The sequence below is a fragment of the Canis aureus genome, chromosome 32, assembly GCF_053574225.1.
Source record: "Canis aureus isolate CA01 chromosome 32, VMU_Caureus_v.1.0, whole genome shotgun sequence".
Lineage (NCBI taxonomy): Eukaryota > Metazoa > Chordata > Mammalia > Carnivora > Canidae > Canis > Canis aureus.
Genome location: NC_135642.1, coordinates 13573486 through 13589162, shown reverse-complemented (window position 1 = coordinate 13589162; position 15677 = coordinate 13573486). Strand labels below are relative to the sequence as shown.

Sequence of the window (15677 nt, the reverse complement as noted above, 5' to 3'; positions counted from 1 at the left end):
GAACAGCGAGCACCCCCTCTCTCTTTGAGACCACTCCTCAGCCCACACAGCACCTGGCTCACCCAGAACTTCTATACAGCTGCTGAGAGGGGCCCAAGTGATACAGGGTCTGGCCAAGCAGGCTCTGGCCCTGTGGCTCCATCCAGCTTCAGCAGCTCACCTTTGAGGTCTTACTGTCATCAAGGTACCAGAATTTGATATGCCGGTTGCCTGCAGTGACGAAGTAGCTGCAATCTTCAGAGAAGGACACTGCTGTCACCCGACTGGACACCTTATTGGAGGCCACCACAATGTTTTTCTGGAGGGAAAGCCAAAGGAAGAATCAAAATTGTGCCCCTTGGGGCTAAGAAGAAAGAGGCTGAGAGGGTGGAGGAGGGGCTAGATAGGATCTGCACTTTAAAAAAATGGTCCTTGGGCAGCCCAGGGTGGCTCAGCGGTTTAGGGCCGCCTTTAGCCCAGGGTATGATTCTGGAGACCCGGGATCGAGTCCCACATCAGGCTCCCTGCATGGAGCCTGCTTCTCCCTCTGCCTGTGTCTCTGCCTCTCTCTCCGTGTGTGTCTCTCATGAATAAATAAAATCTTTTTTTAAAATGTAAATAAATAAATAAATAAATAAATAAATAAATAAATAGTCCTTTCGGGCAGCCCCGGTAGCTCAGTGGTTTAGCGCCACCTTCAGTCCAGGGTGTAGTCCTGGAGACATGGGATGAGACCTGGGATTGAGTCCCGAATCGGGCTCCCTGCATGGAGCCTGCTTCTCCCTCTGCCTGTGTCTCTGCCCCTCTCTCTCTGTGTCTCTCATAAATAAATAAATAAAATCTTAAAAAAATAAAATAAAATAACCTTTCCAAGATTTTTTGGTCAGAAAAAGAAGGGAGAGAGACTTTCTTTCTAGAAGAGTTGAAGAGATGATTCCTTTCCCCTGGAGATCCTCAAAGACATAAAGCTAGCCAGCTCCCTTCTACCAACACACTTGGCTACACAGTTGCTTTTTTCTGCTTCAGGCTATTTTCTGGAATGAGATCAACAGAGTGAAGGGGTTCAAATCAGCAATTTCCTGGCTCCCCAACTGGCCCATGAACCCCCATGAAGCTGTCAGGCCAGCCCACCCAGTCCACTCACCTTCCAGGCCCAGACATTGACGATCATGTCGTGCTGGTAGCCCACAGAGACAATGTACTTGGCGCTAGGGGAGAAGGCCACACAAGCCACACCATACTTATGCTCCTGCAGCTCTGCCACCTGGCTATGCTCAGCCACATCCCAAACACGCACGGCAGGCATGTGCCCACTCTGCAGGGAAGCAAGAACTAGAAGTGAGGGCAGATGCATATAACCTCCCCAGGCCTTTCAGAGTGAGGGCCCTTATCTCCCCAACTACTACACACAATCTCTCTTGGCCAAGAGTCAAGAACAGAGTGCTATACAGAGCAAAGGTTTAAAAAAAAACAAAAAACATGATAAATATCTCAGGACAACAATGATTATCTGGGGGAAAATAGCCCCAGATTTTGTTCAATATCTCTGTTTCAGGGTGTGCACCTCTGTATTTGTTCAAAACTCCTTGAGTGATTCTGATAACCACTACCACTCAGGCCTATTTCTCTGCCTCTGCCTCCCCGCAAAGCCTGAGAAGGTAGAGGTAGTCCTCATATGCCCAGCAGGGGGCCTCTGGGGATAAGGAACATTTTAAGGCAGTGGTTTCCAAAGCCTGCTTTCCAAACCAGCAGAGTCAGCATGCGGGAACTTGTAAGAAATGCAAATTTTGTGGTTCCATTGCAGACCTACGAATCAGAAACTCTGGGGGTGGGCCTGGCAATGTGCACTTCACCAAGCAATCCAGATGATTCTGGTGCTCAGTAAAGCTTAAGAACCACTGTTTTCAGGTAGAGGAAAAACTAGAATTTAGTATCTGTCCAGGAAGCCAAAGCGGCAGCACTCCTAACTAGGCCAAGGACCATATAGCTCTCTGCTGAGGCCAGGACACCCACCCTTCTCAGAGGACTGCAGCCTCCTTTCTTCACTCACCTCTCCAGTGACCAAGTACTTGCCATCAGGGGAAAAGGCGAGGGCAGTGATGGTCTTCCTACAAGACATGAGGCAGGCTCAGAAGGGCATTGACAGCCTGGCCTAAGCCTGGCTCCCACAGAATCCCCTCAAAAGGCAAGATCAGCAAACATCACTGTACATGTGCCATTTTGTTATCAGTCCTGGGTTCCCAAGCAGGCCCCAGTCCGCAGAGATACAAAGACCCCAGAGAGTGCCATTCTCACAGCTCCCAGGGAAGGGAGGTACTTCCTGAGGGCCCAGACCCATTTACCTGGAACTGTTGAGGATGTGGTGCTGTTTGTGTTTCCGGGGATTGAACAGCACGACCACACACCTGGGAAGATGAGTGAGACAACAGACTTAGCACCAAACCATAGCTCCCCGGGAGCACGCAGGGTACCTGGGAATTCCGGTCACTCAGCACAGGGAGCTGCATAGAGCAAGTTCAAAGGAGCTCTGCTTGCTACCAAGGGCAACTGACTGCTTTCTAGCAACCTATTCTTGCTTCTCTTCCCCACCCACCAGGGCCTATCTCTGCAGCCCCATTAGGATGGAGGCTCCCTGGAAGCCTATCCCACTAGGTCCCTAAGCACCAGCACCATCTCTGGTCATACCCACAAATGGCAGCAAGGACTCCAGCTGCCCCATAGACCTTACACAGAGCTCAGGAAGGGGTGCAAGAGAGAAGAGTACATGTGATTTGAGCAAAGCAGGTCACAGGCATACAGCCAGTTCACAGGCTTGGAGCCACATGTATGACAAGCGTTTGTGCTCCAAGGAGGGGTTAGGCCTCTCAGGTGTGCACCCACATGTGTACCTGGCAGGAGTAGACCCCACACCCTCTATGTGTCAGATGATGAAGAAGGGGTTGGAAGGCATGAGGCTGGAACTGCAGGGAGGCTCAGTAAGACTAGGAGAAAGGGCAGAGAGAGCCCAAGAGGGCCTGAGGAGGCCTGTTCAGTGCCTTGGAACTCCTGAGCCCCGCCCTGAGAATCCCATAAGGGCCCTCTAGACTACCAGAAGACAATCAGAGACTTCACCTGCCTGCCTGCCTGCCTGCCTGCTGTGCAGAGAAGGGTGGAAGTACCCTCTCCAACCAGGCAGCAAGAGTGGACAGTATCAGGTTCAGACTGACTTTCCAGAGGCAGTTCAAGGTGGTAGGAGCCTCCAGAGGAGGCCAGGTGGTAGGAGCCATGGCCGGAAGTCCAAAGCTGTAGCCAGGCAGTGTTCTCCCTTAGGCTCCGTGGCTATTAGCAGGCCTGGGCCCATCGCCCCTCCTGCCTCACTGCTTCATTTACTAATGAAGTAGCTGACAGGAGCAAGCGTGGGGCCTGCTATGCCAGGTCAGGGGATGAGGACAGAATGAGCAGAGGGCAACATCCCCCAGACCAGTCTTATTTAATTGGAAACCCACTGCCTGCTAGAAGCTTGAAGCAAAGGCAAGTACAGCTGCTGGTGAGTGCTTAGCGTATTAGGCTCCATAAACCATTTCAATATGCACAGTCCACAGGTAATCTCTGGGGACGCAGGGATCTCGGAGGTACACTAGGTAGGTATGCCCAGAACTGCCAGGCTGAGCAACAAACAGCTTTGGAATTCTTGAGTCACATCTCCTCTAACCCCTCCCCAAATCCGTCCTGTTTCCTTTCTTCTCTCTCCATCTGCTCATCTTTCCTGGTTCTCCTTTCTCTCCTTACACCAACTTCTAGTCTCCTGCTTCCCTTAAACATACAACAAAAGTCAGATGGCCTTGGAAACCCATCACTGGGTTTCCCAGTGCCCCATCACTGTCCCTCCCCCTTCCCGAACACACACACACCCCCATGCACACTTGCCCAGCTTCTGTTAGGGGCAGTCCAGGATACAAGGAGCCTAATTCCTCCAAACAGATAGACTCATAGAACCTTAGAGCTGGAAGGAAGGACGGAAGGAATTAAATGCACTGTGCTAGATGACTAAATTTCACCTAGTCCAACCCTCCAGAATTTTGAGATGAGGAAGTCTAGGCTCAGAAAGTTCCTAGAAAGAGCAGAGCCAGGACTCCCAGACCTCCTCCAAACTTCCAGTGCACTTCATATCAAACACACAGGCATGTCTGATCTGATTGCATCACTCCTGGAAGATGAGCCCTAGGGGGCTTCTAAAACCAAACTCCTTCAAGTACTCATGAAGGCCCTGGGTGGTATGACCCCTGCTCACCCTACAGCTTCACCCTGAACCATGCTCCAACCAGTCTTTCGCTCTCTTTAACCTGCCATGCCCCTTTACAGGAACTGTTTCCCTTATCTAGAACATTCTTCTCTCCCTTTTCCAACTAGTTAATCTTTAGTCCTCCTTCAGATCTCAGGTCAAATGGCCTCAGTATATTATAGCTCTCATAACAAGCACAGCATATCAATCTTTTGCAACCTTTATCACAGCTGTAATTTTACATTTATTTTTGATGACCCTCCCGCCAGACCATGCCTTTCGCAAGAATGGGAACTGGGTCTGGTTCTCCTGACTGCTTTGCCTCTTGTGCCCAGCAGAGGCTGGCCCACTGCAGTTGCTCAAGAACCATTTGAATGGGAAAATGCCTCCCTTGGTCCACTAGCTTGGTCCTGTGGGGCATCAGTAGGCCCAGATCTCCCTACTCCATGCCCCACTTGTCTTCTTTGGAAAGAGGGACTGCAGACCTCTGGATCCTCAGAGGCACTGTTGGGGTAGTAGGGACACTGTACGCTTCAGAGGCAGAGACCAGGGTTTGAAGTCCTTGTTCTCCTATGTACAGCTCGGTGACCCTGGATATGGCACAAGCATGTTGACTTATATCTATAATAAAGGAGATACTCAGATCTAGCTCTAGGACTTCTGCGATGAATAAATGATTTTTTCTGATACATAGTAGGAGCCAAACAAGTGGCAAATCTTAATATTACTACTACTTAAGCATGGAAAGGAGGCTGCAAGGGGGGCCCCTGGCAGTGGGGAACGAGGTACTAAGGGACTGTCAGGTTTTTCCTTTGGAAGAATGGAGGTAAGTCCTGTTAGGACCTCAATAATGGTAAAAACTTCAAAGGAGGCTTTATTTTTTGTTCTGGGAAGGCAGCCAGGAAAGGAGAGCTAGATTAAGTTTAGGAAAAGAAAATATCTGCATTTTCATTCTCTCAAGGTAGCAAGGAAGAGATGGGAGGAGTGCTGAGAGAGAAACTAAGTGTCTAGGACAGCAGTAGAGAAGCACAGAAGGAAAATGGAAGTGCCATCTCCTAGCTAAGCTAAAAAGCACCACATAAGAGTTCCAGTGAACTCTAGGGCACCTGGGTGGCTCAGTTGGATAAGTGTCTGCCTTCGGGCTCAGATCATGACCCCAGGGTTCTGGGATCAAGCAGGCTCCTGGCTCAGTGAGGAGTTGTTGCTCTCCCCCTCTCCTGTTGCTCTTCCTCCCCCCTGATCATTTTCTCCCTCCCTCTCTGTCTCTCTCCCTCTGTCAAGTAAATAAATAAAATCTTTCTTAAAAAAGTTTCAGTGAATTCTAAACATGAAGGCTTCCAGTTCCTTTAGTAACCAATCCTCTGCTCTTGCTCAAGGGGCTTGGTAATAAGAGTTACCATTTATCAAGCACTTTCTAGGTAGCAGACACTCTGCCAAGCAGCCTGGATGTCTGTTTTTAGCTAATCCTTACAATAACCTTGTGACTCTTAGTACAATTATCCCCACTTTACAGATGGAGAACCGAAATCAGAGCAGTAAGGTAGCTGGCTCAAGGGCACTTAGCTAAAGCCAAAGGGAATAAGGATTCCAGAAGCAGTGCTCTAGGGAATGCGGAGTAGAGTGAGTTGAGGGAAGAAGAGAAAAGCAAAGTTGGAGATGAGAGACGTGAAACACACTGACCTAACATGCAGGGTGCCGGGCCAGGAACCTGTGAGAAGAGGGAAAGATTGGGGCACTTGGAGGGTAAAAAGGATTTGGGCTACAGGATTTGGAAATCAGAACAGGGCAGATGAAAGCGATGGCTGTTATAATCCCAAGGTCATAGATTTTGATATTTAGATTTTAATACTTTATTCAGTGTATGAAAAATCACACACACGCATGCACACACCAGCCTTCCACCACCATGAAGTTTTTGGGCCAACTGATGTTTTCTAGCTTTTTTGTTATCTGTGCCGACCTGCTGAGGAGGCCTGTTTCTACAGGCTCATCTCTCTAGCAGTGATCTCTAGTCTGAGTGGTTACAAGTTACCTAACTTCCTGAACAGCTACACACAAACCATGGCACGGGGCTTCAGCTGAGAGCTGATCTGACTCAACCCGACCTGACACAAATTCCAACCAGCCAAATTCCAAATCCAGAAAAATTGGTGATAGGCTCTATAATACACTTTTGAGTTTTCCTTTAAGCCCATCATCCCGAACCAGCATTGTGACTTTCCAAGGGTAGTGCATCAGACTGCTTATACACTTTCTAAGTCACTGCACACAAATTCTGAGTCTTGCTGGACTACAACATCTTGTTTCAACCTCCTGGTACGTTCAGCTCCATGGTGGGAGGAGGAAGGAGAGCAGTGAGTGTGTGTAAAAATACGGTGTAGAGAGGGAGATGACTGGCTCTGAGGCAACCCTTTCCTTCTCTGACTCCCTCCCTCATACACCTCCTCCAGAATAGCCTGGAAAATTCTCAGGTACCGCATGGAGGAGTCACACAAAGGAGAGAAATGTGCAAAGGAGGGAAACACACAGACATAGATCTCTAAGCTGAAATTTTTACTTTTAATTATTCAAATATGGAAACCTCCCAACACAGAGAAAGAGGAGGAAAGAGCTGTGTCACAGCTCCACTTGTAGGGACAATAATGCAGATGCCCAAGTGAGGACAGAACTTGGCAAAGACATCCAAGGTTCCCACTGTGCCCCACTGGCTGAGTTCTCCCAAGAGAAGAGACCTCAACGACCCTGATAGAGGAGCCACCTCAGTCTTCTCCGACCTTGAGCAAGCTCCCCAGTCTACTGGGGAGAGGAGGGTGGGGTGCAGTTGCATCAGTCTTTGGCCTTCCGCCTCAGTGCCCCCACCCCAGTCTACCCCCCCTCCCCGGGGGGCTCTTGCCCTCACCCAGCACTGCAGGCAGTCATTTGTACGTGTGCCCTGTAGCACTGCTGGCCCAAATCCATGACAAGGGCTAGGCTGGCCCAACTGGCTGAGTCCTATAATTCAGAACCCCAGGGTGCAGGTGCAGAGAGACAAGGAGGCCTCAGTCCCCCAGGACCTCAGCCTGGGAGTCACGTGGTGGAGCCCCAGTACCAGGTGCTGGGCCCATTGCCCAGGAGCTCCTCTGAACCGGGAAGGGCCAAGCCCTCAACACACCCCTTCCATGGACAGGTCCAGGCCTGCTGCCATCACCAAGAGCCCAGCATTCCCACAGGATCTGCCTCCTACCACTCTCCATCTTCCAGAAGGCAGAAACAAAAGGAGCGTGGGATGAGCAATGAACACAGCAGCACATATTGGCAGCAGGACACAAGAAGTTCAAGTGGAGACCCTGTGCCTTGGAAGTTCTTCTTTAATACCAGGTAAAATCAGAAGGTGACTCAGACAGGGACAAGAGGTCCTTCAAACCTTGCTCAAATGTCACTCTCTAGCACGATTTAACATTACAACCCCATAGCCTAGTGCCATTCCCTAGTTCCTCTTGCTGTTTATTGCTTGTATCTTTTCCAAGCACACATCAACTTGGAATATTCTATAAAATTTACTTTTGGGGAGAGAGGAGATCTATCTTTATCACTAGATTGCCAGCTTTGGGCAGGTGGTATTTTTATCGGTTTTGTTTACATCCCCAGGGCCTACAAGATAGGCACTCAATAAATATTTGTGAATGGATGAATAAATCATTAAGTCACTAGCCACCAGATCTCAAAGTCAAGGAACCTCCTGATCAGTAGAACTGAGAACAAGGGCCCCAGGATAGGTGCATGGTCCTCCCCTACCTTGGGCTTTTAGGACTCACTGACACTTGAGGACAGTATGATGATGAAAAGAACAAGAAAATGGGCCAGCCAGACCTAACTGCTAGCATACTGTGTCATCTTGGGGGCATATTCCTTAACTTCTCTGAATCTCAGCTTCCTCATCTATAAAACAGGAAGAATAATGTCTACCTCACAAAATTGGCTGTGGGGACCGAAGAAGACAATGTGCAGAGTAACCAGCATGGTGCTCCAAGCTATCTTCTTGACAGGTACTCTGCTACACCACTAACAAGGAAAACGCAATCCAGGGGCTCAGCATATACAACAGGAGCCCCAACTATGGCATCCCATACATGACCTGCTGGACACCACTGACTCATTAGAATCCTCGCCCAGATGTGGAATTATAAACTGTCCCTCTGGACTAACTCCCAAAAAGGAAATCTTATAGCTTTAATTATTCTAAGAGAGAATAAGTCTAAGATGTTTCCGAGGGCAGCCTCGGTTGTGGTCCTCTTTAAATGCCTGCAATCTAGGACCTTCCAAATAAGTAATCCTCTTAGGCAGGTCATGGGACCCACTGACATTTCTGTTTCTGGGATGTTTTACAAGTCCCTCTTCAAAAACATAAGAAAAGGCAGAGAGTAACATGGCTTCCAGTGGAGAGCGTCTAGTACTTCTCTCTGCTGAGAGGGCTCTAAACATATTCCCTTCGAGAATAAGAGATCAATCTCTGTGGGCTGCAAGACTTATAAGCCAGGTCAAAATGCAGTGCCTGGGCCCCCATCCTCTCACTTATTCTCTAGCCACCACCACCACCGGTTAGCCCCTCAGACGAATGAACCGATTTTTCGTCTCCTTGGCACCCTTACATTTGAGGCTTCCTCCACCTGGGTAACTTTGGAGTCAGATCCTCATCAGTTTGTTCCTCTTGGCCATTCAGATATCAGCTGAATGCTACCTCCCTCTAAGTCTTAACTACCCAATCCTAAAGTAGGCCTCTCGGGCTCCACCCCCACCATGCATCCCACAAGTTACTCATTTACTCTCCTTTCCATCACTTGGTTTTACTTTCTTCAGAACATTTACCATCTCTGATATTATCTTGCTCATTTATGGACTTACATGCTTATTGTCTGCTTGCCCTTCTTGAACCTAAATCCCACAAAAATGGTCACCCTTCCTGTCCTGTTCACTGCTACATATGATATGCTTGAACAGTGCATGTTTTCAACAAATTACTGTTGAACAAATGAAGGCATTGATGACCAAATCATCTGAGGAAGAACTCAGGGGCCTCAGTTTCAGGTGTGAGACCTGCAGAATAACCAGAAGACAGGCACTGAGGGGACCGATGCTTGCAAGTACCCCTGCACATGACTCACATCCACCAGAGCACAAAGTCCAAGCATCTTCTCTCTAGTCCACCTGCTGTCTCCACAGACCCACACGCTCCCTGGCAAACCCACCACACAGGGCTTGCCACAGACAGTAAGAAGGCAGTTCTGTGCTCCTTTAGCTCAGATGGCACCAGAACACAGTTCAGGTTGAGATACTGTGATTTCACACCTGGTCCAGTGCTTTGGAGCTGGGGGCCTCAGCATAACTTCTAATATGCGCTGAGTAAATGGAGGGCCTTCTTGGGAAATCTTGGTTTCCCCTCCTCCTCCCTAATTCCCTAATTAAAGCAACCAAGAGGTCTCCTCTGGGCTGCTGGCTAGGGGTCAACACCTTTCCAGGACACCTCCCACTCAAACAGCTGCTCTGCCCAGAGCATTCACCCAGGCCAGGCCCTACACTTTGGCACTCGGGATCAAGAGAAACCCATTCTCAGGACGGACTAGCTCCACTGTTGCAATGGGGGCTGTGCTGGGTTCTACAGCACCTGAACTCCTTACCAAGCCAACTACGGAAGGGGCCCAAGTCAACTACAGATGTTCAACTAAATTGAGTTCTTCGAAGAGGCTACCTGGGGACCACCTAGCCTCCTGGAGCAGGGAGCTCAAAGTGTGACAGGTGAGGGGCAGGCTTTCTGTGGAGAGAACAGCAATGGGGGAACTCTGGAGAAGAGATGCAGGAGCCACGAAAACCGAGGGGTCTCTGCTCAGACTTCACCCACCTCGGCCTGACACACATCTCCCTCTACCCCACCCTCTCAGAGCTGTTTCATTTCCTTTCAGAAAACTTTGTTTTGGTTTGATATTTGCCTCTAGGCCTCCGGGAGACTTTTCTGAGCTTTGTTTTTCTTCTTGTTTCTAGGATACCTGAGCCGCTCCTAAAGCAACAAGCACAGTAGGAACTAGAGAGTGGGGGGTGGGGTTAGGATCACCAGATAGGAAAAGAGGAGGGAGGGAAAGAGCCTGCTTGGCTCACACAGACTTCAGTGGTCCCCAGACACCCCAGAGGCACAATGGGGACCTCTAGCACAGAGCAAAGTGAAAACACTCAGAAAGGGGCCATTTGCAAAGAGGGAACTTGAAGTTCTAGGAAATCAAAAGGTCAGGGAGTAGATCATGTCACTGCCCAGGGCTCACCCAAGCCAAGCACACTGAAGGAACCTACTAGATGACACAGAAGAGAAGCTTCCATATACCATCTGGAAGGCTAATGACTCCCAGGCACATGTGCCAGGCTGGGACCTGCCCACAAACAGAAACACATATCCTTAAAGCACCAAGCCTGGGGTCAGGGGCATGAAGGGAAGATGCAAGGAGCACAGCTCCACAATCCCTAGGGCAGGCACACTAGGCTCAACACATACCAAGCAGCAGCCCAAGTCTTTCCTGCCCATCTCACATCCAGTCCTAGCCCCAACTCCAACAAGAAGGAACCTGGCTTTCCCAGGCAGAGGCAGGCACGAATGGAATTCCCCTGAGGCGGGCTGCACAGGGTGTCCAGCAACAGAGGTCATTCATCAACTCGCTTCTGGAGTGGGAGAAGGAGGCCAACTCGGCCTCCAGAGTAAAGCCCGTATAGCTCTCATAACACCCCACCACAACATTCAATGCCAAAGGGGCGTTCAGGAAAGGCACTGACCCCAGAATCCAGGGGCAGAAGTTTACCTGGTATAGATTAAGATGCCCATAAATTGGGCTCTTCTCATTCACATGGCAGGTAGATAGCTACACAAAAAGGAGCTTTTCAAAATAAGCAGAAAGTCAGGTTTTCCCCCATCCCACACCATTTTAAGATTAAGGAGCTTTGTAGTCAGACTACTTGGGTTAAAATCCCAATATAGACACTTACTAGCTGTGTGACCTTGAGCAAACTGCTTAACCTCTTTATCGTAGTTTCCTTCTCTAAATGGGATAGTAATAGTACCTGCCTCACAGGGTTGCTCTGGGTATTAAATAAAATCATTCCTTGCAAAGTACTTAACAATGTGCCTGACACAGAATAAGTTCTTGATAAAGGCAGATTTTTGATGGGATGATAAAACTAAGAAAATCATATACTGGTACAAAAACTACAAGAGCTGCTGTGGAAATCACACTGGGAAACTTGGCATTCCCAAGCTGACAGTGGGGGAAGGAAGGTAGAGCAATGCGGACTTCCCATTTTTGTGCTCTCATGCCCAGCAGCAAAGTTGACAGAGAGAACCAGAAGCAGCAAGAGCACCAATCCTCCCAAAGAAACACTTCTGCAGAAACCTAAAGAAACTACAGCTGGGGGGTTTCTCATCTGCAGAACAGAGGAGTGAAAAGGCAGCAAGGGACAGATGAACACCAGTTCCAGAACCCTACTTTTCTTCCATGGCACGGACATGTTTCCAAGTGATGAGACTAGGCAAATGTTCAGAGTGGTATTTTTTATAAAATAGCCAGAAAGTGGAAACAACCCACATGTCCATCAAGTGATGACTAGATGAAATGTAGGACATCCACATAATGGAGTATTATTCAGCCATAAAAAAAAGTGAAGTACTGATACCTGCTATGACATGTATGAACATCAAGAACATTATGCTAAGTGAAAAAAGCCAGTCACAGAAGATCAAATATTCTACCTATATGGAATGCCCAAAACAGGTAAATCTATAGAGACAGAAAGTGGATTAGTGATTGCTTGGGGCTGAGACTCTTGAGGGGAAATGGGGAGTGACTGCTAATAGGTATGGGGTTCTTTTTTCAGGGTGATGAAAATGCTCTAAAATTGATTGTGGTGATGGTTGCACAACTCTATGGATATGCTAAAAAAAAAAAAAACCCACCAAACTGTACATTTTAAATGGGCAAATTGGTACATGAGTCATATTTCAATAAAGCTGTTTTTAAAAGTGACTAGGAGGTAGACATTAAAGATGGTGTTGGGAAGTATGTGTAATACAAAGTGTGAATCTGTACGTATGGGTGGCTGGCCTCAAAACAGGGCAGGATGGCAACAAGGACAACATTCAACAAAAACCCTTGACCTGACCCTGTATCTCCTTTACAAAAATGTTTACCAAAACATTAACCTGAAGATATCAGAAGAAACCAAAAAACCCCTGCCCATCCCAATTGGTTTTGCATTGTTATAAACTCCCATGCAATAAGCCTTCTTCCAACGTACTCACCCGGCAGGGTAGGCAACTAAACCCGATCGAGGGTCACAGGCAAGTCCTCTGCCTCCAGACACTGTTATTCCAAGCACCTTCTCCAAGGTTACCTGTTAGAGCAAGACAGAGAAGTGACATATGGACAGAGTGGGCAGGCCTGGGAAGAAGTGCTAAAGGTAGCCACGACCATCCAGCAAATGCTGACTACTTTCTTCAGGAAAATGGGGCTATTGACTTCTCCAGAACCTCCAGAACCTGGCTACAGGCCCCTTGATCACACAGGGAAAAGCCATTGTCTGCCGCAGGCTTTTAACAGGGCTCAATCTGTGGGGACCCTGGGAAAGAAAATGAAGAGTAAAAGCTCAGCTCATGGCCACAGAGAAACAAGTACTCTCCCACAGTCCAGGAAGGCTCAGTATACAAGATAAAGCCTTGGGTCCCCAGACTGGCTTCTTGGGTCTCTGAGAGTCAGGGGAAGTCACTGATCTTCGTGCCTCGGCAGGCATGAAAGAAAGGCTACTCTGATCTACCAAGAGTCAGAGGAATGTTAGGTATTAATTAGGTGACTCATAATATCTCTGATCTTTGCATCCCATCACGTTCTTTCCCTCCATCAGAGAACTCTACCCACCCCAACCATCTGTCAGTTCATGCAGACCATGAGCCTAGGAGACAGAAACATGGCTTAATGTTGTATTTAGCATAGCACAGATGCTCACAGTACCCTAATTATGATCATTAAGCCCCACTCCCACAGAGATGAAAGGGAAACTTGTGTAAAGTGCTCAGAGATTCTGAGAGGACATGTCCACATGCAACATTCACCATCACTCTCCCCATCAATATTGTTACCCCACACTGGATGCAGCCCCAGGGCACACACTGAACTAACCTCAAATTAGTTCACTGGCCTTTCTGCTAGATGATCCCATGGGAGATTCAAACTGCCCTGGAACCTCTCCTCACTCCACTTCACTTCTGATACAGAACATCTTGCTTGCCACCCCAGGTCCAGTACCCTCAAGTACTGTCTGGACTCTGTACTGGCCCTCCTCAGAGATGTTCCTGGTCTCTCCGTTGGCTCAGAGAGAAATACATCTGAATGCAGAAAGGTCATATAAATAGGCTAAACTGTACTCTGCTTAGAGTCTCAGAGGCCCAGGGTGCCTGGGTGGCTCAATTGGTTAAGCATCTGTTTTCAGCTCAGGTCATAATCCTGGGGTCCTGGGATGGAGCCTCCATCAGGCTCCCTCCTGGGCAGGGGAGCATGCTTCTCCCTCTCTCTCTCCCCACTGCTTGCACTCTCTCTCACTCGCTCTCTCTTTCAAATATATAAATAAAATCTTACCAAAAAAAAAAAAAAAAGAGAGAGAGAAAGAGAGAGAGAGAGAGAGTCTCAGAGGCCCTAGGAGGGTGGTGTGAACCAGAAATACTTCAGAAGTATTCATGTCTGTGGCAGGGTGGTCTACTCCTAGTTCAGTTTCTAGAGAGGGGAAACCCAGAATCAATTAGGGTGATTAGGATCTCTCCTACTCTCTCCTATATCTCTTACTGCCCCAGCTGGAAAATTCAAAGTCCTTCTAGAGGGCTGGTTTAAATTCTTATCTCCAAGAACCATTTTAGCTTGAATTAGGTTGGAAAGAAATGCCTCATGGTGGCCAAAGACCAAGATAAATCCCCTAGGACATGACAGTTAAAACCTATTCCCCAGGAAGGCTCCCAAGAGTCTTCTGTGCTTCTTGGGGATGTGCAGCAGCAATTCCAACATGTGTCCTCTCGCTGACAGACGCAGTTTAGTCCCATGGCCAACCCACAGCCACCTGGCAAGCACCAGACATGCCAGTTACCCTGGAGACTACCTGAGGCACTAAACCTAGTGTGGGATAAACTAACTGTAGCCTACTCTCTGTGTTCTTGGTAGTTTGCCCTAACTAATGCCTCCTTCTTCACTTTTTCTTAGCCACATGATGCCTTGGCACCCAGTCACCTTTCTGAAAGGCCCGAGCACCAGGCACACTGACTGGAGAGCACAAAATACCCCCGGGGAAGTCCGGGGGATACTCAGTTCAGTGCACTGCTCTCCATCTTGGCACTGTGCCTCCAGCTCTCCCAGAGGGAGGGGCACTTGGGAACATTCATGATGCACTAACTGCCTACTGCATATGAGAGACAGAAAGAGAGAGGGTGAGGAACCCAAGGCCAGCATTACCCACATAGATGGGAAAGGTCACAGAATCAAGTGCAGTGAGCTAAAAAGCTGCTCAAATCCTATCTCTTCCAGTGAATCATTTTGGGCAAATCCTTTGGATTCAAATTTGCTTCAATCCCTCACATATGCTTCAGCTTTGATCCCAAAGAATCAGACCAGTCTGTTCCTTCTCAGCTTTCCTTCTCTCTGACAGAAATTTGGGTAGGTGTTTTGTGGACAGATGATCTAGTTCCATAAAGGATTCATTCCGAAACTAGCCTGGACTTTTCAACAGCAAGCTAAAACAGGAAAGGGATGTGAATTACTCGTACCTTTAAGACCAGTTTTTGGTTGAACATTTTTGACCATGACTCATTGTAAGAGTGAGAGTTTATAAGTTTAAATCATGAGTCTGTATAGAGATACATGTACACATGAATGTGTATGCATGTGCATAAAACTGAAACAAAAGTTTCACAAAGTAATACTTACTCTTACTGCATGTGATATACTCTGTTTTTTATTATGTTCTGTCTCGTTAAAAAATGATTTTGGTCTTGGCCCACTTTGTTGATTTCATGACCTACAAATGGGCTGGAAGCTCATTTTGAGAAACTGCTACAGACCATCTTTTCCTGCTATGCTTGGGTTCCAGGCTCTGATCTCTGGCAACTTTGTGTTCCTCAGGCATTTTCCTCCTAGGACTCTTGGCAGGGGACAGACATCCGGGCTAGGAAACCCCACGGGCAGAAGTTTGCCTGGGCTCAAAACCTGGCTTACTTTCAAAGGATTTATGGGTTTTGGCTTTTTCTGACTTTCTGCACAACTATCCAAAGACCCAAAAAAAAAAAAAAAAAGGCAGTTTCCTTTGGCTCTGTGGAGTGGGAGGAGCAGAGAAAAACATTCAGGGGCATCAGCTGGTTTTTATTTTATGTTCTAACTCAAACCAGCTTCCT

The 15677-nt window shown here is 48.0% G+C and overlaps 1 protein-coding gene across 8 annotated transcripts in view; it reads right to left on the bottom strand.

Annotated features, from left to right (window-relative positions):
- MAPKBP1 (mitogen-activated protein kinase binding protein 1) overlaps nucleotides 1-15677 on the bottom strand; it is a 51544-nt gene that overhangs the window by 14990 nt on the left and 20877 nt on the right. For all 8 annotated transcript variants that reach the window (XM_077880735.1, XM_077880742.1, XM_077880737.1 and 5 more), the window contains exons 3-7: nucleotides 12552-12643; nucleotides 2322-2384; nucleotides 2030-2087; nucleotides 1124-1294; nucleotides 161-298 (exon numbers count right to left, since the gene is read on the bottom strand). In XM_077880735.1, coding sequence (XP_077736861.1) covers nucleotides 161-298; nucleotides 1124-1294; nucleotides 2030-2087; nucleotides 2322-2384; nucleotides 12552-12643 — 522 coding nt within the window. The remainder of the gene's footprint in view (nucleotides 1-160; nucleotides 299-1123; nucleotides 1295-2029; nucleotides 2088-2321; nucleotides 2385-12551; nucleotides 12644-15677) is intronic.